Source organism: Macaca mulatta, chromosome 5 (assembly GCF_049350105.2).
Source record: "Macaca mulatta isolate MMU2019108-1 chromosome 5, T2T-MMU8v2.0, whole genome shotgun sequence".
NCBI lineage: Eukaryota > Metazoa > Chordata > Mammalia > Primates > Cercopithecidae > Macaca > Macaca mulatta.
In genome coordinates, this window is record NC_133410.1 from 175,436,003 (window position 1) to 175,461,467 (window position 25,465).

At 34.8% G+C, this 25,465-nt stretch overlaps 1 protein-coding gene across 2 annotated transcripts in view; it reads right to left on the reverse strand.

Annotated features, from left to right (window-relative positions):
• SPOCK3 (SPARC (osteonectin), cwcv and kazal like domains proteoglycan 3) overlaps nucleotides 1-25,465 on the reverse strand; it is a 482,003-nt gene that overhangs the window by 159,209 nt on the left and 297,329 nt on the right. For both annotated transcript variants that reach the window (XM_015139470.3, XM_015139471.3), the window contains one exon: nucleotides 2,620-2,743. In XM_015139470.3, the coding sequence (XP_014994956.3) occupies nucleotides 2,620-2,743 (124 nt within the window). The remainder of the gene's footprint in view (nucleotides 1-2,619; nucleotides 2,744-25,465) is intronic.

Below are 25,465 nucleotides of genomic sequence, written 5' to 3' on the forward strand. Positions count from 1 at the left end.
AGCTGAGATCCGGCCACTGCACTCCAGCCTGGGCTACAGAGCGAGACTCTGTCTCAAAAAAAAAAAAAAAGAAAAGAAAAGATTAGTAAGGATAGTTCCACCTAAATTTTTACTGGGTTAAGAGTTCTACTTAGTTTTCATTGTTTTATATAGCTCAGTCTCATCGCTGTCAATGCCAAAGTTTAAGATTAGGATGGATGGTCCAAAGTGGAAAACTCACTAAGTTAGATTAGAATTAACAGAAATAAAAATGGTGATTTAGAGTTATTCAAGACCTATATTCACTTGAATCATGCTTTGTGTAATGTCTTTCTATGTAAAGAAAGCATTTGTTAAAAGTGACATTTATGCAAATAAATATTAAAATAATAATTCAAATATGAATTATCTATAAGATTAGTTGTGTTGATAATACTAATAAGATTAGATGATTTATAAGCCAAGGTATCACAGTGTGCCCCATGCCCAAGGAGAACAATGAGGAAACCCCATGAAATTGAATATATACCTGAATTAATCTACGTATAATAGGTGCTTTTAGTCTTGAATGAGAATCTGAGGGCTATTTCTTACATGCTAAGTAACTCTAACATCATCAATCAAGTCTCATCAAATAGAATTCCACTTCTAATTGTAACTTGGTGTCCTATGAAACTAAATTGGAAAAGGAAGGAGCACCTGCTAAGAGCAACCTAAAAAGAGTCCCAAAAATGTCAGCAGAAGCCAGTAGACTTCTGTTAGCACTCTTTGGGAATGATGACACCCTAGGCACAAACTTCTGGCACATATGTCCAATGTTGAGAAAGACATAGTTCTACTTAGGTGGATGCCAGTAAAAATTTCCAATCTCTCTACCACTGACTCCATTTGTTCAATCATCTACAATCACTAGATAAAATTAGGATTAAAATTTGCTTCCTCTGTAGCTCTTTCCATCAGTTTGAATATTACAATCTGCATCCTTCGTTATAAGTCAATAAATCAGTAAAATGATTTACACATCGTTTCCACGTGGGATTTTATGAGATAGATTCGCTCTCCCTTGTACTGACAACATGAATTCACTAAACTTGCAAAGCCAAAGCCCTACCTATACCATGTTAAATTCACCAAGATCAAGACCATGTTGAAAGGACCCCTGACACACTCCTCTCCTAGCAATAACTCCGCTTCTATATACATCTATAAAAGTTTAGCAGGTAGACATAAGACAGCTTCACTAAGGATACACAGTACTTGGCACCTAGTATGTACTATGTATGTATTTAGTGACTGAATTAATTAAGAGTATTGTAGTGCACTTGCCCAGATTTGTAATTGTAAAAGGCAAGTGGAAGTTTTGGGGAAATATTTGCTCAGACAAATTGTGATTCATAAGCAGGTATCCACAAAACCGAAGCATTTTAATAAAAGGTAAAAAAATTCTGGAAATAACTTTGCAGCAAGCACAATCAGATATGAACTAAGAAAAGGTTATTTATAGATCTCATGTATACTCTTTAGTAAGAATATTCGAATTGTTGCTTAAAAGGATATTAACATGTTTTTGTTTTTTCAAACAGGTTTGCTCTTGTTGTTCAGGCTGGAGTGCAATGGCGCAGCTCACTGCAACCTCCGCCTCCCTGGTTCAAGTGATTCTCCTGCCTCAGCCTCCAGAGTAGCTGGGATTACAGACGCCCACTACCATGCCTGACGCATTTTTGTATTTTTAGTAGAAATGGAGTTTCACCTTGTTGGCCAGTCTGGTCTCAAATTCCTGACTCAGGTGATTTGCCCACCTTGGCCTCCCAAGTGCTGGTATTACAGGTATAAGCCACTGCACCTGGCTTAATAATTTAATTATAGGGTAAGCTTCTTCTAGGGACACTGCATAATATGCTACACTACCTGTCTAAAATATATATTTCTTAAATCTAAATTTTTAAATGTATTCAGTCCCTAGGGTTTCAGATAAAAGACAGTGAGTCTGAACTCTTTCCTTTCTGTTACATAAGCTAAGGAAATTTATCAATGTCTTATTTAGGCAAAGTTTGTAAAAATCCCAAAATATTTTAACAATATGGGACACTTAATTGGGAGGAAGAATAATGTAGACGAGAGAGCAAAGGCATTGAATCAGAGATTATATCAAATCCCGGCTTCAGTGTCAACTAAATATGTGAAACTTGCCAAATTGCCTTTCTGATCCCGGTTTTTTCATCTAGTAAAGAGGTTTTTTTTTTGGTGGCTTAAACGAGATAATATAGGAGATAAAATATGAGATTAAAAAAAGTAATTGTAGTGACAGATTGTAGCACATTTATTGTTGTTAAAATAATATTGATCACTAAAGCTATTGTACAGCACACTAACATTTCTGGCACCTTTCATAGTAGCAGCAAAGGAAAGGTTGGCTTTGATATTTGAGGGTTCATAGCTTTAGTATTTCAAACCTTAAAAATTCTGATATGGAAAAAACAAATACATATTGGATCATATTCCAAACCAGTGAGATTATTCATATTATTTTATAAAGTAAATGAGTAATTTGAATATCACATTAGATAACCAATAGTTTTAATCATTTACTAATACGTATGCATCACTTATTTCATACTAAACAACTGTAGGTGTCTTTACCTGAAAAGAGTAGGTATGACCATCTGAACCACAAACAGGGCTGGGATAGACCATTGGGCACTGCTTGCAGGTGGATAATATGGGACCCCTCCATTGCCTATGGTCTACTCCTGCTTCTTTCATCCTGTTAAAAAATAAAGCAAGCATATTGAGCATATTTATTTAAGAACATGCATTTATATTAGCTCATTCCTCTCCTCCACTGCCATTCCAACTCCTGAAGATACATTAGAATCAACAAACGATTCTCATTTTTAATTTATTATTTCATGTCATATTTTTCATTATATCTTTTGATTTCTATCTCAAGGCTTGCCTCTAATGAAACAGGAATATGTCCCTTAAATATATTCTGCTAGTCACATATAAATGATAGCTGTATTTCTTCATGCAAACCCTTTTCATAGCCTCAGAAACAGAAGCAACACTTGCTCAGCAATAAAGGACTCACACATCTGGCACCTTCTTAAAAGCCGTCCTCACATTCCATTAGGAACAATATATAAGAGATGACACCTAATTCACTGGGTGCCTAAAAGTAAGAGTGGCTTACTTTTAGAGAAAACAGAAACAAAGAATTCCAATTTTCCAGCATTTACCAGTATTTAGAAAGCCAAATGACTAGGGTTAGTGACAGCAAATTTCCTTTTGTTGTGTAAAAGTGTCTTAAAATAGATCCATGCGGCTTTGATATAGAATAACTTGAAAAAAATCCATTGTTTTCTGCTACCTACACTTACAATTGTTTGTTTCCCCACTTTGGTTAAATTGCTTTATTCCTTTGCCTATTTGTGTGAACAATTTACACAGAGTCAGGAAAATGGCTTAAAAGCTAGAAAAAAAAAGTAACTGAGAATTCATAAAAAAATTAATATTTAGAAGTCCTGTAGTAAATCAATATTCGTTTATTACAACTGCTTATGGAGAGAGTAATTTGATGCCTTATGTCAGGATGAGAATAGATGTTTTCTAGAAACTATTTTTTCTTTGTGCCTTTTGTTTTCTTTTCATTAATATGTCATATCTACAAATAGTGGTCCCAAAAGACTATCAAGACACATTTTAAGGACTTTCACTATAAGTAAAGAAGTTTGAACTATGTATTTCAAATTTTGCCAGAGTTTGGGTGGGCTGGGCATTACACATTGATTATTTTATCTCTCTTTCTCTCTCTCAGAAAAGATTTTCATGAAGCCTACCATAGTTCCAAGTAAGTTCTCTTTATTTCAGTTTTGTACATTCTGCCAAAAGACCACATTAAAACCTTGCTTCGCTACAAAGTTCATCTTATAACAGATACAATGAGAAAAAATTAATATGCAAATTTTTCCTGAAAAACAATTGGCACGATATCCTAGCGAGAAATAAAACAATGACTGAAAAACTTGGACTATTCCGTAACACTTCAAGATTTATAAATTAAAAAAATGTAGCAGAGAGAAATTAAAAAAAAAAATAAAACGTTCTACTTGCACTGAACTTTCACTGTGTGTAATCAAACAAGACATGAAATTATGCAAAGTTATTTGCTCTTCAGATACATTAGGAGAAAGTATAAGCAAGTTTGGGCTTCTAATCAGTGAAAAGTATTTTATTAGAGCAAAAGGGGATTATAGTAAAAAAAATAGGATGTATATGTTCTTTATGCTTAGGTTTATATCCCAACTCTGTATCTCTTTTATACTTCATCTCATTCTTCTTTTTTAACACATATAACTTAAAAAAAACCCTAATGAGATCTGGAAACTAAAAATTGTTGTATTAATAAATTTCTCTTATAAATATAACATTTACAACTTAGAAAATATTTCAATTTCTTTTTAAGAGTAAATATAACTAGAAGTAAATTTTTTAAAAATTTAAAGATTTGGCTGAGCATGGTGGCTCATGCCTGAAATCCCAGCGCTTTGGGAGGCCAAGGTGGGTGGATCACCTGAGGTTGGGAGTTCGAGACCAGTCTGACCAACACGGAGAAACCCCGTCTCTACTAAAAATACAAAATTAGCCAGGCATGGTGGTGCATGCCTGTGATCCCCGTAACTCAGGAGGCTGAGGCAGGAGAATTGCTTGAATCCAGGAGGCAAAGGTTGCTGTGAGTCAAGATCACACCACTGCACTCCAGCCTGAGTGAAACTTCATCTCAAAAAAAAAAAAAAAAAAAAAAAAAATTGAAGATTTATTAGAAATTTGTGACATTGAAATGAGCTCAAAAAGTAAAATTGTAATGTACTTGTAAAATAAATTTTGAAGCAAAACAAGATTAGTTGTTCTTATTCCTTCCAGTTTTAACCATATGGAACACTAAATAAATGTGTTCATATTCCTAAAGTATATCAATACAAAATGTACTTTTTATTTAGTTTTGATGCTGGTCAGGATTTGCTGGAGTGAAATATAATCACCAACAATATACAAATGCATTTCTTAGTCTTATGGGAATACAAAAGTACTTCTACAAATTTATATAAGTCCAACTCTATGTGATATCACCTTTCCACATACATGTAATATCACTATTCATCATGGAAGAGATTTTTGCATTTCCAGACTCCTTTTATAAAAATGTATCCTAGATGACAAGTTGATAGGTGCAGCAAAGCAACACAGCACATATATATATATACCTCTGTAACAAACCTGTACATTCTGCACATGTATGCCAGGACTTAAAATAATAATAATAAAAATGTTTCCTATGATTCAGAATGTGTTTGGTTTGACATCGGAGATTGTTCTCAGAATTAGTGTTCTTCACAGTCTATTGAAATTTTTGTTTTGTTCTTAGAAAAATTAGCCAAGTAGATGAAGATATAACATTAAAAACTTAACACTTAATTTAATATCTATGTATGATATATAATATGTAAACTTATATAAATTATATATACATGGAAATCATCGGTTGTTGGTTGGTTTTTAATTACATTTTGAAGGCCCCATTTAAGAGAGAGCAACGTGTTTCTAAGAGAGAAGTGAACTCATGTAGTCATCGTATAGGTGAAGATGTGCGAAGCGACATGATTAGGGAAAGGTGTACTGGGCTCAGGCTATGAGAATGGCTGGCTGGCAACTGTGGCAAGAGGAATGTCCCATGTAAGAAACTAGATCTGGGAAGAGCACAACTAGGCACATTATTCTGAATATTCTAGGTGCAGAAAAGATTAACCTTTGAGCCTATATCTAATTTTTTGATACACCGAAGGTAATTTACAGTTAGTTGTTTTAAATTATTAACAAATAGGGTGATACAACCTGTTTCCATTAATAAAGTACAAAACCTAAGCTGGCTGAAAAACTCTGAACATTTTCAGAAATTGGTCTTCCAACAGCAACTCCACTGGAATAAATATATGACTTCCATAGACTCATCTTTTCAAATAAATATTCAATTCTAAAACTCTGAGTTAAAAATTTATTTAGTTTCTAACTGCATCCTATACAGGGTCACACCCCCTTCCCTCAAGAAGCAAAAAATTGTATTTTGGAACTCAGGGAAATGAAGAAAATTGAATAACATATAACAAACTCAAGTTTTCTTTTCTTTTTTTCTCAGAATCATTCGTTTTAAAGGTTCCAGATTCAAGGCCCTAAGTTAGTTTCATATAATTATAAATATTATTATGTTTTTATGAGCTGGAAAATTAAACTAATAACTAAAGAGGAATTCATACTATTGCTAGTGTTCTTTTAGATGACTCACTTCTAGGCCTTTGAATCATATCATCTTCTTACCACCTGAACTATTATCTTGTATTCATGATTTAACTTTCACTGTAGCCTTCAGTATGTCTCTAGCATCAGTCTCATATGAAAGCTCAATAGTCTCATTCTCCTAATAACTATAAGTTAATTGCTGCTACATCCATTTACTCATTTATGGTCTACTTAGTTTTCTGTTTAAGTTAATCATGTTGTTCATTTTTACAAAATAATTTGAACAAAACTTCCATGTTTCAGGATTTACATTGATTTCTGAAAGAGGGTAAATGATGTCACCAAAATGGTGAGCAAAAAACCAAAAACCACAAAATACTCTCTCATTCTAACTTGACTTAAATTTAACATATGCCCATTTCATTAATCAGCCTTGGCAAGCCACCTACCTCCCTCGGTCTTAATTTCTTCACGTGTGCAACGACAGGTTTCATTATTATGGATCATTTGATCTTGAGTAATCCATGAGTCTATAAATCTTTAATAAAATTGCTTATATGAAGACCCTTAGCAAAAGTTAGAAGCGTAGATAGCGCTTATTGGCCATATGTTATGATTTTAGGATTTGGTTTAATGTTAACAAGTGAAGAAAATATGTCATTTTGGGGTGAAGGATGAGGTTGGGTGTTAAAAGAGAGAGCTAGAAATGCTGAAGTTGCAATGCTGGGCTCTCTCAGGTAGCAAATGAAAGACATGGAGGGAGCCCTGTCATATGATAAGCAATGAATGAAGGGAAATAAAATGTAGCGTGGTTGTGTGAAAAGAGGCAGAATTTCCACAAATGCATATCTATGAATCAAATAATATTTGCATTACAATGTCAAGAAACAAGAAATCATAAAAATAAATGGTATAACATATTGATTCTCTAAATAAATATTTTTCTTAAACCTTGTAGTTCTTGAATCTGATATCATATAGTAGAAATTCACAGTTCTCAAGGTCCTAAATATGCAAGCAGAATAAAATGCCAGCTTAGGCATTATATATTTACCTTAGGAGAGTTATAGTTTGGCTCTGTATCCTCACCCAAATCTCATATTAAATCGTAATCCCCACGTGTTGAGGGAGGGATGTGATTGGATTATGGGGGCGGTTTCCGCCATGCTGTTCTTCTGATAGTGGGTGAGTTCTCACGAAATCTCATGGTTTTATGTGTTTGAAGGTCCCTCCTTCACTTTTCTCTTTCCTGCTGCCTCGCGAAGGAGGTGCCTTGCTTCCCCTTCCCTAATGACTGTTTAATTTCCTGAGGCCTCCCTAGCCATGTGGGACTGTGTGTCAATTAAACCTCTTTCTTTTACAAATTACCCAGTCTTAGGCATTTCTGTATATCAGTGTGAAAACTAACTAATACATACCATCATTATTAACAGAAGGATTTGATTATAATCTGATAAAACAACATTCAAGTGAGAAGAGATATTCTGTGGAATATCTCAACTGATGGTAACTTGATATATTTCTTCTGTTTACTCAGTACCCTGTTTCATGTCCCAAATCATTTGCTTTTTAAAATTCTGCCAGAGTTGTGGTAGGATTATTTCTTAAGACATGACTGACAAGTCATGATCTCTTCCCTATTGGTCATAACTTTTCAGGAAAGAAGGCTACTTTTATTACATTTTGCCATGGGTCTTAGCAAAGGACAGATGCTATTAGCTGACTGCAGTAAATTATCTTTCAGTGTGAGAAAATTATATAAAAGCTGGAAAGGCCTACATGGAACTTATAAAATTTACAATGAACACTATTTACTTTAAATGATTTCTATATTGTATGTCAGGAATTTGAGCATTAAAGGAAAATGCCATAAGAAATAAATTTTAAGTAAGGTATATACTCTATGAATACAAAAAAGTATTATGTCAGCCTCCTATCCAAACACTAACCAGGCCCAGTCCTGCTTAGCTTCCTAGATCAGAAGAGGTCAGATAGGTTCAGGGTGGTATAGGTTCAGGCTGTAGACTAAAATACTTTATAAAAGAAAATATTATTAACAATGCTGCTATTAAAAATGGATGTTATAGAAGAAATTATTTGACATAACTTATTCTGCAATATGAATAACAACCTGATTTGCTCTATATATTTTTGAAGGACAGAAATCCACACACAAAAAAACAATTTTTAGACATATTTTAAATACAGTGGTAGAAGTAATTAATAAAAAATAACTTTTAAAATTATTCCTAAGATAAATTAACTACAATCTGATATAGTTTGCATGTTTTTTCCCTCCAAATGTCATGTTGAACTTTGATCCCTATTGTTGGAGGTGGGGCCTGGGGGAAGGTGTTTGGGTCATAGGGGTGGGTCCCTCATGAGTGGTTTGGTGCCATCCTCATGGTAATCAGTGAGTCCTTGCTCTATTAGTTCTTGTGAGATCTGATTACATAAAGAGCCTGGTCTCTCTGTCTTGATTTCTTTCTGGCCATGTGATCTCTGCACACCCCAGATCCCCTTCAAATTCTGCTATTAGTAGAACCACTCTGGGGCTCTCACCAGAAGCAGATGCTGTCACCTTATTTCTTACAGCTTGAAGAACCATTAGACAAATAAACCTCTTTTCTTTATAATTAAGCCAGTATCGGGGTATTCCTATTTAGCAACACAAACTAAGACACAATCTAAAGAATTATGGTAATAATAAATTTTCAATATGAAGTGTGCTTATGAGGCCAACTAGTTTGATGCAGAAAAGATACCAAGAAATCAAAGCAATCAGTGATTTAAAGTATATGCTTTACAGAGCTTTTAAATTAAACATCAGGATTTAGAGTTTAAAGAGAAGTGGATAATTTATAATGAGTACCAATTTCTTTGAACAGATCCAGTTATTATCATATTTGAATAATATATGCTGTCAAGTAAATGATTTTTTAAGTGGTGAGCATATTCATAATTATTGAAGGCATCAATAAACTCTTTCAAAATTTCAATAGGCATCACAACAAATGACATGACTGCATATTTGTAATCTCCTTTTCAGTCTGACCCTCAACAGATTGAATGAGTAAAATAGCTTTGAAATGTATAAAATGTAGATGATGTCAAATTCAGATTGTAGTGATCCAGGTCCATACTCTTTCCACAGATGTAATTCCACACTATTTCAATTACTAAAGACCTCTTCGTTTAAAAAGCTATATTCAACTGCAAATGATCTTCATTGTATAAGATATAAAGAGTCATTACCAGGAGTTATAATGGACCAGAAATCTTTATAAACCCATTTCCAGTAAAATGCAGGTCAACAGATTAAGAATTCATAATCTCATGTGTGACAAATTAATTACCTAATTAAAAGCTATGTATAGTTATCTTCATTGAAAGAAGTGTTAGGAAGTTATTTTTTCTTTTAAATCAATAAAAAATTAAAACGCAGTATTTTAGGAACTAAATCAAGTATTTAAATAAATCTAAGGTTAGATTTACATGTATGCTGATAGCTTTATGTGACACATATATATTTTACATTGTTTATCATTTTAACAATCTTATACAGTGTGTATTAGCCTTTAAATTGTGAGGCTAGGAAGAAGTAAATTGGCAGAGCTTAATTATCAAGCCTCTGGTGCATACAATTCATAAACATGAACTTCCAGGGTTATTCTTTTCATTGGGCCATTCATGTTTCCTACTATAAGTATACATATAAAATTTTAAATGTAATGGAAAACCACATTCCAATATTCCATAAATTTCTAGACCCGTTAACGTAATAGGTTTAAAATGACAGCATCACTACCTCAAATTTTAGTTAGAATCTTCATCACTACCAAAGTACAAGGTGGTGTCTGGAGAGTATACCTCCTGCCTAATTAAATCTGAAATTTATATATAGTGAACTAAGTAACACAATATCATAATCTAGATTCTGAATTAGTAAAAGGATCAACTAACTAAGATATGAATTGGTTCTATTTAATTTGCATTGACAGGTATATTTATTTTCATTCAAGATATTAATGTTCATAAGCAAAGTAAGCTTTCAAACAATAACTGTGCTACTATTTTAACCTGAACTAGCTTATAGTGTCAGCACTGAGCAAAGTGTGAACTAAGATTTGAGTTCATAAAAATATGTGATTCTTAAATATCAAGGAGATTCTATATTTGGAAAAATGTATTCATATTTTAAAAATAACAGTGACAGATATGCAGCTTAAAATGAGAAAAATATTTTACCAAAGGAAAATGACTAACAGTGCAACATTTCCTAAAAGATATGGAAAAATATTGTTTGACTCTTGAAAACACATTTTATATATATATATAAATGTCTTGATTGTGAAAAATTCTTTTAATTAAAAAAAAAAGGCCGGGCGCGGTGGCTCAAGCCTGTAATCCCAGTACTTTGGGAGGCCGAGATGGGCGGATCACGAGGTCAGGAGATCGAGACCATCCTGGCAAACACGGTGAAACCCCGTCTCTACTAAAAAAAATACAAAAACTAGCCGGGCGAGGTGGCGGGCCCCTGTAGTCCCAGTTACTCAGGAGGCTGAGGCAGGAGAATGGCGTAAACCCGGGAGGCGGAGCTTGTAGTGAGCTGAGATCCGGCCACTGCACTCCAGCCTGGGTGATAGAGCGAGAGACTCCGTCTCAAAAAAAAAAAAAAAAAATTAAATTAAAATAAAAAAAAATTATTAACAGAAGCCAATAGTTTTAGCTGCTTTTAAAAATAGATCTGAAAGCTTGAGCAGAGCCATTTAACAATTAAATGCTGCATTTGATTTAAGTAAACAGTCATTAAAGATTATCCAAAGTTCAGGGAAACAAAACACAGTTTTTCCTTCATACATGGTCTTTGTGAAATTCATTGTCATTGCCTTTCTCCTAGCTTACTGCTTTGTTGGAAAAGAAAAGTTGCAGAAAGAAGAAAGAAGAAAGAAACTGCTTGAGTCTGATTTTTTTACAGGATGAAACAAACGATTGAGGGTGAAACCTCCACTCTGCATTAGCTCTGACAGCTCTATTTCAAGTACAGTAATTTGCCCAATCGCATGTCTGAGTTTTTCAAGTTAAGAAGTAATTAATAAAATTTAAAAGATAGCCTAATATTTTATTCTATAGCATTTTCCTATCAGATTGTACTTGTTTCCTGTCCTGGAAAAGTATACTTTCAAGCATGAGTTGATTCTTTTTTTTTCCGAGACTGAGTCTCACACTGTTGCCAGGCTGGAGTGCAGTGGCACGATCTCAGCTCAACTTCCACCTCCCGGGTTCAAGCAACTCTCTTGACTCAGCCTGCTGAGTAGCTGGGACTACAGGCACTCGCCACCACTCCCAGCTAATTTTGTATTTTTAGTAGAGACAGGGTTTTCACCATGTTGGCCAGGATGGTCTCGATCTCTTGACCTTGTGATCCACCTGCCTTGGCCTCCCAAAATGCTAGGATTACAGACTTGAGCCACTGTGCCTGGCCCATGTTGACTCTTTATGGTATAACCAGGAGTAGGGGCAGACTCACTAGACAAGGAACTGTTCTCCTGGAATTATATCTCAATACTTCATACTATATATTAAAGACTATAAAAAAGCCTTTCAAAAACAGTTTTATTATTGTTACTTATATATTATTACTTATAGTTACAGCTACATAAATGTTCTATGAACTGAATCAGGTACCATTAAAATTTCCATCACCATCTCTCCCAATAAATTATCATCTTCTAACCTACAAATAGTACCTATGCACCCTTCTAGATACTGTTTATTTATTTGCTCGTAAATGTACAACAGGGGTCCCCAACACCCAGGCAGTGGCCCAATACCTGTCGCCTGTTAGGAACAGGGCCGCACAGTAGGAGGTGAGCAGTAAGCAAGCCAGCACTACCCCCTGAGCTCCGCCTCCTGTCAGATCAGCGGTGGCATTAGATTCTCATAGGAGTGCAAACTCTATTGTGAACGGCGGACGCGAGGGGTCTAGGTGTTGTGCTCCTTATGAGAATCTAGCGCCTGATCATCTGAGATGAAGTAGTTTCATACCCAAACCATCCCCCACTCCCCTGTAAACCGGTCCTTGGTGCCAAAAAGATGGAGACCGCTGCCTTGCAATATATTCAGGAACCATTTCACACGCCAGTGGCACCAGTGGGACAGAGTCATTACATTCATGGAAATCAGAATTTATTTGTGGACAAAAAAATAGGAGTAGCTTGGAGTAGGATTTTTCCATAGTACAGGAAGTTATAGGGACAATATAGAGCCTATCTCATGAAGTTACATTCATCTTTAGGGTCCTGACTTTGATGCCATTACTTTGTAAATATTTTCTGACTCCCCTTATGCTTTTATATGAATTGCCAATTCTAATAATCACCCATATCTTTCCCATTTAACCCAACTTATACTCATACTCCCCTAATTCTGAGTCCCTTTGGTGCTCTAATGACATCTCTCATGACATTAGGAGACATATCTCTGCCTAATACCTACTCTTTCCTTCCTTATGCCGTTTCTCTAACTCTGAAGTCTGGGAGATTATGGACCCACTTAGAGCAAAGGCCACTTTCTGTAGCCTACAGATATTTCTAACTTCTGTTGAACTCCACTCACAAGCACGCAGGAAGCCGCAAGGCGGTGAAAGATGTCATTTTAATCACAGTAGGATATTGGATATAAGTTGAATTTAATCTCAGCATACTTTGGAGTCAACATACCAAGCATTCGGACCTCTGTGCAATTTGCCCAGTCTCATGCCTGTTTTTCCTTTCGTTAGATCACACTTCCAGAAATAGAGTTTCTAAGATTGGGGGATGTTCGTTTCCTATGTGTGCTGTAATAACTTACCGAAAACTTGCTGATTTAAACAACAGAAATTTAATCTCTCACAGTTAGGAATCTAAAAGTCTAAAATCAGTATCTCTTGACTGAAATCAAGGTGCTGGCAGGGACCACACTCGCCCGGGCAGGGGGAGGGGTGGTTTTCAGGTCATAATCTGTGCCTTGCTTCTTCCAGTTTCTGGTAGCTATTGCCATTTATTGGCTTACAGCTACAACTTTCTACTCCATCTTCACATCACTTTCTCCTCTTTGTGTCCATGTCAAAACTCCCTATCTCTCTCTTATAAGGATACATGTGATAACATTTAGGTCTCACCCTGATAATCTAGGATAAATCCTTCCTCTGAAGATCCTTAATTTAACCATATCTTTTGGCACATATAGTAATATTCACTCTTATGCTTTATAACATGATATTCACAGATTATGGGAACTAAGATATGGTCATATGTTTTGGGCCATTATTTAGCTCGCAACAGGGAAAGTACTCAGAAAAGAGAGATTCTATTTCTCTGATAACAAAAAAGCTTCAGGAATGGAGTTCCTAATTTGGAGAGATGTCATAATTAATCCCACGCATAAATTCACATAGACAGTATATTCTGCCCTGTCTAATCAATTCTTTTACATCTAATGGAAAAATATATGGTCTATGATGATATTTTGGGACTCACACATTGCCCATTAGCAGCCACAAGACTGTACCCATCTATGCTTTGTCTTAATCACAAACCACAGCCAGGTCTAACTGATTCTTCTGCCAGTAAAGACCAACTGTAGGATCCCAAGCAAAAGATATTTAAATTCATCTAATTTCCCAGTGAATTTCAGCACCATTTTTACTTTTTACACTTTACTGATTTTTAGACGCTACATAAGGGTTAAAGTTTTAAAGAGTAGAAAACAATAGACTCCATTTTTCTGCATTAAAAATTAAAAATGTCGGGCATATCAACATGCCTCATTTGACCCGAAACTTTATTAGAGCAGGGACTAATGACAATGGGGTTTTCTTTTTGTTCTTTCGCATTTAACAGTAGTGGTCACCGGAGGAAAACTGAAAGAAAGTAGTGGGTACGAGGCTAGGTGTCACGGAATTGGGGAAGATATAGGCTTTGTGACATCCAAGGTTGACATTAGCTTGCCATGTTAAAAGTCAGTCAGTTAGAACACAATAAAAATAATAAACTTGCCACTGAATTCAAACAAGTGTCTTTTTTCCTAAATGTTATTTTATGCTATAATATAAAGGAATATGACAAAGCATTTAACATAATTTCTTTCCTTCTGTAGATTCAGCCTATCAAAGACTCTTTTCTGCCTTGTGTTTTAGAATTTTTAGGATGCTTGCCATTACTCATTTAGGAAGCAAGCATTCAGGAAATTAAAAATTTGGCTCTTCACAACTCTAAGTGGAAGAGTAATTTATATAGGCTTTAAAAAATACTTTAAACTTTCAGAACATTGTTAATTTACTGCATTGTTTGGTTTGTCACATGACTTTTTAGAATAACAAAATCCATTTAATCTACAAACTCATGCTAATTTCCCCTTGAAAAATGCTCACCACAGTCTCTCTTGCCCCTGACAAGAGAGTTTTTTCTGACCAACTGGAGGCCATAAAATATACTGCAGGCTAAGAATTGTCTACACTACCCAACTCCCTCAGTAACAATGACTGAAAGGCGTAGAAAGATGACTAATGACTTATCATGTTTGCTGAACACATGGCTGGTAAGTGGAATTGCTAGGCTGAAGAAAAAGGTTAATGGGTCTCAGGGTGTGGATCCCATGGTTAAATTAAACTGACCTGGAAAATGCTGCCAAGGAGTTAGCCACTGTCTTCCCACCATATTGAAGGGAAGCTGAAATAGGCGACTTAATCTAGTGCAACTTGTTATATACTTTTGATAAAATAATAATGCTTTTTTTACTTTCATTTGTTTTTCTTGTTAGAAGTTTGTTTTAACATTGATTTGATAAAAGTAACATTTGCATTATTTAGGATTGGGGTTCCCTAAGTTACTTTAATCACTTCACAGCAACAGATTAAACATAACTTTATAGTAATCTTGTCCCACAAATGTCAGTGGATATATAGAGAGATAAATATCTATGCTTATATATTACTATTGCATGGCTAGAGAAGGAAATTCTACAAGCATGCTTATAGAACAGGCAATACATAAACAAGTACCCATAGCTGTGTTCTAATACAACATTTGTATGAACAATGAAATTGAATTTCATATAACTTAACATCTCACTAAATATTACATTTTTGATTATTTACCCCAACTCTTTGAAAATACAAAAAACATTCTCAGTTCTCAGGTCCTACATAAAAAGACCGTCAACAGGATTTTGTACATAGGTCTAGTTTTTGACCCTGCTTTAAGAAATAGTAGAGCTACAAAGTAGAACAAAAAACTTATTCCCCATATCAACGAAAAAGAGACCTCACTGCCTTGCCTGACGCTGAGAATCCCCTTATTAGTTTAACGTGTATGTAAAAAGTACATTTATATTGTGTGATACCATTGAAATTTGGGGTTAAATTTGTTGTAGCATTATGATAAATAATGTAGATATTTGAAGCCATCTAGACATATTAATATCTAAAATACAAATTATTTTAACACAGTCAAAAATGAAATAATAGAAAATGATTTCTAGCCTTCTTGGTTTCTAGTGAGACATCAATTCAACCACTCAAATGAAAATTTATTTTTTAAAAAATATTTACAAACTATTCTAACTTTCAAAGCATAGAATCTTGGTATTGGACTTGAGAGAAGAAATTTTAAAAGCAAAAATACAACAAAATATACCTCAGAGTCAATGCTGTGCTTGTGAATTTCCCAACGTGCAAAGTGAAAGAGTTCCAAAATCCAATTAATTTTAAGAAAACTCATGGAACCACATGAAGGCATTAAACTTATTTTCCAGTTTTTGTTTAACAACTCACTTTAAACAAGTATGCAAACATATCTATGTTCTAGTAGAAAATCAAATAAACTTCTTCTCTAAGTTACACACATAAATTTACACTCATACATTTACACAACCGCTTGAGTGAATGATTATTAGACAGATTTTTTTCAAAGCTTAGAGAAATTTTTTATACGAAAATTACTATTTGAATAACATAGTCATTAAGAGAAAATAAATTATGACATAATAATCCCTTTGGTGAAGCTAAATTTTCAAGCCCTTGGACCAGAGTGAAACACAGATGTTGAATAAATGGTAAAGCTCTACTAAATATAGAACATGAGAAGAAATGATCATGCAGTTAATGAATTATTCATGGAGTCTCACATTCAATAATTATGTGAATCCTATGGGCCCTTAGGAGTGGGTCAGCATACTCATAGTCACGCACCATGGATGGCCAAAACTGTAGAACTTCAGTTTTCTCAAATATTTGAGGAATAGTATACATGTTTTTAACAGAAAATGGCTGCCTTTGGTGTTTGCTTCAGCCTATGCTATTCAGATCCTACTTGAAGTAATTCTGTGGGAAGGTTTGATATCTGGGTGTTTTTTTTTTTTTTTTTTTTTTTGAGACGGAGTCTCGCTCTGTTGCCCAGGCTGGAGTGCAGTGGCCAGATCTCAGCTCACTGCAAGCTCCGCCTCCTGGGTTTACGCCATTCTCCTGCCTCAGCCTCCCGAGTAGCTGGGACTACAGGCGTCCGCCACCTCGCCCGGCTAGTGTTTTTTTTGTTTTTTTTTTTGTTTTTTTTTTTTTTTTTTTTTTTTTTTGTATTTTTGTATTTTTTAGTAGAGACGGGGTTTCACCGTATTAGCCAGGATAGTCTCGATATCCTGACCTCGAGATCCGCCCGTCTCGGCCTCCCAAAGTGCTGGGATTACAGGCTTGAGCCACCGTGCCCCGCCTTTTTTTTTTTTTTTTTCTGATGAGTATTTGAACTTAGTTTTTAGCTTCCTTGACAGAATTTTAAAATGTTGCCTTTATGTCCAAGCAACCCAAGAGCTGGTAAGAGATACTTTAACTTTTACCTCTTCCGGATGACACCTGACCTCCTTTTCCTCTATGTGAGACTCAGGAGAAACTAGCAATAGGTATGCATGCCATATTTATTTCTAGACAAAAATCATCACGAGTTCTATTTCAGCAAGTTAGTAACTAATACCCTGTTACCTCAAACTCTGCAAAAAGGACCCTCTGAAATACACTTAGAGGGGCAATGGCCGTATTGAACAAAGTAAAGCAAGAGAGGAGTCTCTCTCTCTCATTTCAACATTTCCATAAGGTGTGAAAGAAGAAAAATTCAGAACGATTTAATTTCAAGTTTTATAATGCTTAAATCTCTGAAAAAGAGGTGAGAGGTGACTTATAGCAATGGACTGTAAATTCTTTAAAAAATCCACATATATATATTTCATAGCTGCAAATTATGACAGAAAAACTACTAATACGAAGTTAAGGTAGAAAATATGGATTTAATTGTTGGAAGATATAATGCAGAATAATTTCAAATAATTTCTTCAATAATAATATTTTACAAACTGACAAGTAAAAGTATCCCATTGATATTATTTCACTCTGTGTCCCCACCCAAATGTCCTCTTGAATTGTGGCTCTCATAATTCCCATGTTTTGTGGGAGGGATCCAGTGGGGGATAATTGAATCATGGGGGGCAGTTTCTCCCTACAGTTCTTGTGGTAGGGAATATGTCTCACGAGCCCTGATGGTTTTATAAGGGGTTTCCACTTTTACTTCTCTCTCATTCCCTTTTTTTGCCACCATGTAAGAAGTGCCTTTCACCTTTCCCCATGATTGTGAGGCTTCCTCAACCACGTGGAACTGTGAGTCCATTAAACCTATTTTTTTCCCCACTCTCGGGTATGTCTTTATCAGAAGCATGAAAACAGATGAATACACCCATAAAGTTATCACACTCTTCACAAAATGTAACTCAAAACGGATCACAGACCTAAATGTACAATGCAAAACTATGGCAAACCTAGAATTTAACAGAGAAGAAAATCTACATCACCTCGGTTTTGGAAATTCTTTTTAGATACAACACAAGGGGTATGATCCATGAAAGGCAGAATTGAAAAGCTGTATTTCATTACAATTAACAATTTTTGTTTTGTGAAAGACAGTGCCAAGAGAATGATGAGGAGACAAGCCAGAGACTGGGGGAAAATATTTGCCAAAGATATATTTGATAAAAGTCTGTTATTCAAAATATGAAAATAATTTTAAAAACTCAACAATAAGAAAAAAAAAACCCAATTTAAAAATGAGCCTTGATAGACACCTCACCAAAGATGATATGAATATGACAAATAAGCATATTGAAAGTTGATCTACAGCATATGTTATTTAGGACTTGCAAATTAAAATCATGGGATAGCACTATAAACTTATTAGAATGGCCAAAATTCAAAACACTGACAACACCAAAAGCTGGGGAGAATGTGGCACACTAGAGACTCGGATTCATTTCTGGTGGGAATGCAAAATGATAAAGCAACTTTAGAAAACAGTTCGACAGTTTCCTCTCAAACTAAACATACTCTTACCATAGGATCCAGCAATTGTACTCATTGGTGTGTACACAAAAAGTTTGAAAAGGTATGTCCACACAAAAGCTTGCAGACAGATGTTTATAGCAGCTTTATTCATAATTCCAAAAACGTGGAAGCAAGCAACACGTCCTTCAGTAAGTGACTGAATAAACTGTGGTATATCCAGACAATGAAATATTTGTCAGCACTAAAAAGAAATCTTAATGCATTAACTGGAAGAAGCCAACCTGGAAAGGCTACCTACTGTATGATTCTAACTACAAGAAATGCTGGAAAAGGCAAAACTACGAGACACAAAACAGATCAGTGGTTGCTAGGGGTTATTAGAGAGGAAAGGATGAATAGACAGATCATAGATGACTTTTAGTGAAACTACTCTGTATGACAATATAATGGTAGATACAAGTCATTTTAAATTTGTCCAAACCCATAGAATGTACAACACCAAGAGTCAACTCTAATGTAAACTATGGACTTTGAGGCCGGGGACGGTGGTTCACACCTGTAATCCCAGCACTTTGGGAGGCCTAGGCGGGCATATCATGAGGTCAGCAGTTTGAGACTAGTCTGACCAACATGGTGAAGCTCTGTCTTTACTAAAAATACAAAAATTAGCCAGGTGTGGTGGCGGGCACCTGTAATCTCAGCTACTCGGGAGGCTGAGGCAGGAGAATCGCTTGAACTCAGGAGGCAGAGGTTGCAGTGAGCTGAGATCAGGCCACTGTACTCCAGCCCCAGGAATAGAGTGAGACTCTGTCTCAGACAAAAAAAAAAAAAAAAAAAAAAAAAAAAAGCCAGGCGCGGTGGCTCACGCCTGTAATCCCAACACTTTGGGAGGCCGAGGCAGGCGGATCATGAGGTCAGGAGATAGAGACCATACTGGCTAACACGGTGAAGCCCCGTCACTACTAAGAAATACAAAAAAAAAAAAAAATTAGCCATGCGTGGTGCGGGCGCCTGTAGTCCCAGTTACTCGTGAGGCTGAGGCAAGAGAATGGTGTGAAGCCAGGAGGCAGAGCTTGCAGTGAGCTGAGATCACACCACTGCACTCCAGCCTGGGCGACACTGCGAGACTCCGTCTCAAAAAAAAAAAAGAAAAAGAAAGAAAAAGCTTTGAGTGATAATGATATAATGATATAGGTTTATGGATTGTACCAAATGCACCACATTGGAGGAATATGTTGATAATAGGGAAGGTTCTGCAGTGTGTGGAGGCAGTAGGTACATAGGAAATCTATGCATCCTCAAAACAGCTCTAACAAAGGTAAGTATTTTAAAAAGAAAAGTAGAATGTTAGTTTATGTTTAAAACACATAGCAGAGGTGTTCTGGTTTGAATTGATGGTTTAGTGCTCTGAGAATACTAGTTCAGGGGTAATTTTCTATTCCCTCCCACTGCAGAAGTGAGTAATTTGATAGGTTTTAATGCATATTCTAAATCTTCCCAGAGATGTCAAAGTGCTTCAGAAACTGAATGTTTTGAATTTTTCCTTCTTTATTGTGCTCACAATGTAGATGCAAATAGAATATAGATCAATGTTATTAAACTACTTTTTTTTTTTCAAACTTGGGATCAGTATCTTCTTCCTAGAAGATTTCAGGGGGATCAACTCCAAAGAGCAAGATTTCAGTAGTTTAAATATCCTTATAGTGATTTTGTGAATCCTGGTAATTTTTTAAATCAGAAATCTTCCATTTTTTATGCAGATTCTTCACAAATTCAAGAACCCGTTCTTTTCAACTATCTGTTTAGTTCTCGAGTGCTCTTGGGAGGTGTTGCTTCATTTAAGTACAAAATCAAGACGTATACTACCCACCTTGCTAAATAGGAAAATAAGATATCCATTAGCTTTATGATTTTTCCTCTTAGCTGTTCCCCACACCCTACTTAGTTTGAATTATTAGTCTAATATACGCAAATTATTAGTCCAATATATGTGAGAACATAATTTAAAAATTTTTAAATATTTGATTCTATATATAATGTTTGCATCAATTAAAAGAGCGATAATAAATATCGTAGCAAAATATAGTGGTCATTACTTAGTCTGTTAAGAACTATTCGTCTAAATAATGTTTAAAAAATGATGTACTTTAAGTTTCAAATGAGGAAAATGAATCATGATGTAGAGTTGTTTTGTTTTGGAATACTTTCTAATAAACTTTTAACTCTCTAACTCCTTAATTCAATATACTATTTTTAATTGAATCTTTTTTCTGCTAGATGTAATTGACTGACTTTGTTTATAAAAAATGTTTTGCTAGAAGCATGACTAATCTTTATTAAAAAAAGAACTAGTTTTAGTAAAATTACAAAGAAAATATATTTTTCCCTCAAAATATTGGAGATGAAAGGGAAGAAAAAAAGGCAGTAAAGATTGAGCCATAAACACAAAGTAATAAATGTTTACATACACAAAAGCTGTCAACATACTTCTTTTACTATTTGTGCTATATATGTGTAGGTCATTTTAATAATCTTCCTCTGTCATTATAAGCAACAAGTGTATTTATGTAGAAAGGAGCTAGTCTTATGAAATTGACATAAATCCTTTTAGTATTCTATCCTTGTAAAAAAAAAAAAGACAATGATAGTCATAGTTCGATAGACAACTCTTTAATAATTCTGCTGGCACCATAAAAATGATTAAAAAAAAAAAGCAACCTTTCATGAGGACCATAAATCAAAGAGAAATGACTAAAAATAAATTACTACATTATAAAAAGGTCAGACACTTAGATTACCATAGAAGGTACTTACGGAAAACATTTGCATTTCCTGTCAAGTGATCATAAGGCAAAGCATAGACAGGGAAGTTAGCATGCATTATCGCATAAAACATATGTCCATGAGATCAATTTATTTTTGTCCCATAATATTACATTTTTAATAAGATTCCTAATATCACCTTTTAAAATTAAGTTTTAAATATAAGACACAGTCACTTATTGGATTTGTTACTAAACATATAAATGCATCAATTTGTCATTTGCCAAAATGAGTAAATGGGCTATTTTAGGGTTTCGATTAATGTCTCATTCTACACGTCTTGTAGTTATTTGCCTACACACAGAAACAATTTTCCTTTTTTTCTTTTCTTTTTTTTTTTTTGTTTGACAGAGTCTCACTCTCTCGCCAAGCTGGAGTGCAGTGGTGCAATCTTGGCTCACTGCAACCTCCACGTACCAGGTTCAAGCAATTCTCCTGCCTCAGCCTCCGAAACAGCTGAGATTACAGGCGCCTGCCACCGCGTCTGGCTAATTTTTGCACTTTTAGTAGAGACGGGGATTCACCATTAGGACGGGCTGGTCTCGAACTCTTGACTTCTAGTGATCCGCCCGCCTCAGCCTCTCAAAGTTCTGGGACTACAGGCATGAGCCACCTCTCCCGGCCCAGAGACAATTTTCTATATGCATACAAACACACTACTGTAGGTGTGTGTGTGTGTGGGGAGGGGGGTGACAAGAAAACCTTTGAGTTGCTTTTAGCCCTGCATTAGAATATTGCTTTACAGCAATCCACTGGTGCACATAAAAAAGAAAAAAAACTTACATTGCATTAGTTTACCTAATATTTAATATTATATTCTTTCCATATTAATTTTGTTTATAATTTTATTCCCCCAGAATATAAGCTCCTTTTGAACAGAGATTTATGCATATCTTAATTTGCTCTATGCCTTATGACTAGAATACTCTGTAATACATAAGTGCTCAAAAATATTTATTTTAAAAACCATGAATAATAGACAATAATTGGTATCTATTCTTCATCTACCGCCATTTCATTGTTTAGAGCATTCAATTTATATTTTGTGTTTATTTTCACTCTAAAGTTCATTTCGCAAATATTGATCATTTGTGTTATATTTTCTAATTCTGATTTTAGAACAGGGACATAGTTAAAGGTTTTACATTTCTTTAGAGAGAAGGAGCAGCCAGTATCAGGATCTCAATAGGCATTAGGCAGAAAATTGTTGGGGAATTGGATGTGCCCTCTCCATTACTATTGGATCTTCCCTATTACTCTTGGTATTTTGGGTCTTTTATTCTCTTCCTTTCATGATACTTCTCCTGTATCCTACATTCTACACATTTAAAGTCCATGAATATAGAAATATAGAGGAAGAAAATATGAATTGTGATGTTTTCTAAGTATTGACAGAAACACAAATTTCATATTTGTTACCATTATTTCTTTCAAAATAATGCATTTGACATGCATATTTTAAGAATACATCCTGAACCATAGTAATAAGCCTGAAAATATGTTAACTCATTGCATTATTTAACTCATCAATGTTCAATAAGACCACAATTAATGTATAAAAGAGACAGCCAAAAATGTCACATGAGTTATTAATCAGTATTATTTTATTCTGGAAATAATGGTAAAGTATCATATTTATTTTATCAAGAAATTTCCTAAAGTGTGTACTCTTGGATATAAATTTTCAGTCATATTATCAAGAGCCTTTTTCCTACACAAGGTCAGATATCTTTCACATAATATCATGTTTTTCCATCAAATGCAGACCAAGTATTTATCCTGGTAACACCAAAACTATAGGCAACAATATGATAATTAATCCAATGCAGATAATTTATCTTTGATATGAACCTTGTTATTAAACAAACTTTCTTTAAGAAAATCCAGCCACAAGTGAATTCCTCGAAAGTTGTATTATGTTTTATAATGAAGTGTAATGTTGGGAGATTTTTGTTGCTAAAAATGCCAATTTGGTGAATGTCAATTGAATTGTTTCTCACTGAAACAAAATCTAGAAGAAAACAATTTAAATTAATTGTTTAATTCAACTTCATGAGAATGCCATCTATTTGATCTATGGATGGATGCACAGATAGGTAGATAGATAAATAGAGAGAGGTTAAAACATTCACTTGCTTAATTTATTCACTCTCCTTCTTTATCTGTGGATATTACAAAGTAAAGTGCTTTTTTGGCAAACTAAATTGATTTTAAGAGCTATCTAATTGATAGGAGAAAGATTTTTTGTGTGTCTAGTATCCTTCTGATTTTCATTGAACAGGTTGATTGTTGATATAACAATCAATGGAAGTAGCCACATACGCTTGTAATAAGAATCCTAGTACGTATAAAAGCAATGACAACTCCATGCATTAATAAATTTGCTCACAAGGTATTTTGGGGAATTTTTAAAAATGTGATTGCCAAATTTACTCAAATTTCAAACGTGAATAAATTTCATTAATACAATATTAAAATGATGATACTATTGAATAACGTTAAAAGGGCTCACTGAATCCCATTTGACTCTATGCTAAAATCAGAAGAGCTTTTTCAAATGCTAATCTAATTTTGCCACTATCTTGCTAAAAAATAATAAAACAAAACAAACAACAAAAGAACTATAATTAAAATTTTAATGGTTTCCTTTTGATCTTTACATAAACAAAGAAGACCTTCACCTTACCTGGAGGCTATGGCATTGCCTGACTTCCCCATCTCTCTCTTCACTCTGCTCTCCTGGCTCTGAATGCCCAGCCACAATTTCGGCTCAACTGCTGGTTCCACAGCGAATCCCTCCCTGACTGATTACGTTCCTTTCAGAAAGTTATGTTTTTCCCTCACCTCTCTCTCACGGAAAATCTCAATTCTCTTTCCAAATTGGAAATTTTTCATCATTGTTAGTATTTAACATGTATTATTAATGTTAGGAGACAATTCATGTGAATCTTTCATGTCTGCTCCTCTTATAAGCAAGGCACCAACTGCTCTGCTAGACAATCTTTTTGAGGAAGAGTAAATTGCAAAGAGACTTAGAACATAGAGATAATGCTTTCCTCTGAGAGAAAGGGCATAATTGTTCACTGTCCTTTATAATAAATATAATGTTTCCCTCTAGAGTAAAACAGAGGAAGGCTTACTACCGTTATAAAGTCTTGATTATCTAAGTTCAGGATCTTTCTTCTGCAATGCAGTCCATGGTGTGTGCTGGTATCTGTCTGGGCCCAGCCATGTTGCCCCACCGGACTAGGAACAAGAGGACTTAATAAATACGCTGACGTTCCATGTTGCCTTCTGTTTCACAGGTAATCAAGTCCTTTATCTGTGACCCAGGAGTCTTTTACAAGCATCCATGGAATGAAATCAGGCAGATTTTGTTAGATTACAGGTAGGGTAAAATCTCAAACTCTTCATAGTTCTTAATAATGCATAAAAAGAGGAGGAAAAATATGAGCCATATAACAAAATATAAGGAAAACGATGGAGAAAAATAAGTTCCAAACAGGAGGGAATAGCAAGAAATTATGTAACCACATACATAAGAAAATAAAAGTCACACATAATATCACCACTCAGATATCCCATGCCAGTTTTTTGGTATATATTTGTATTTAGAAATGATCTATATATGTGTTTACTTATAATAATCTATATGATCTAGATATGTGTTTATTTATAATAATAATTTCTGATTATTAAAACAATGTTGCGATAAACACTCCTTCTCCATACTTCTATGAGATCTGGTCTGATTATTTCTAGCACATAAATTTCTAGAAGCAAATTTTCAAATCAAAGATGAAACGCTTCCTGCTCCATTTCACTGCCTTCCGGAAAGGCAGTTTAAATGGTAATAAGTACTTTGAAGACAAACAAAGAAGCAAAAGTGGTTGTGTTGCAGTTTTATATAGAAAGCTAAAAGCTGAAATGTTAACATTTGAAAAAAAAAAAAAAAACCCACAAAACTGAAGGAGGTGAAGGAAGAACCTATGACAATTCCAATTAGAGGAA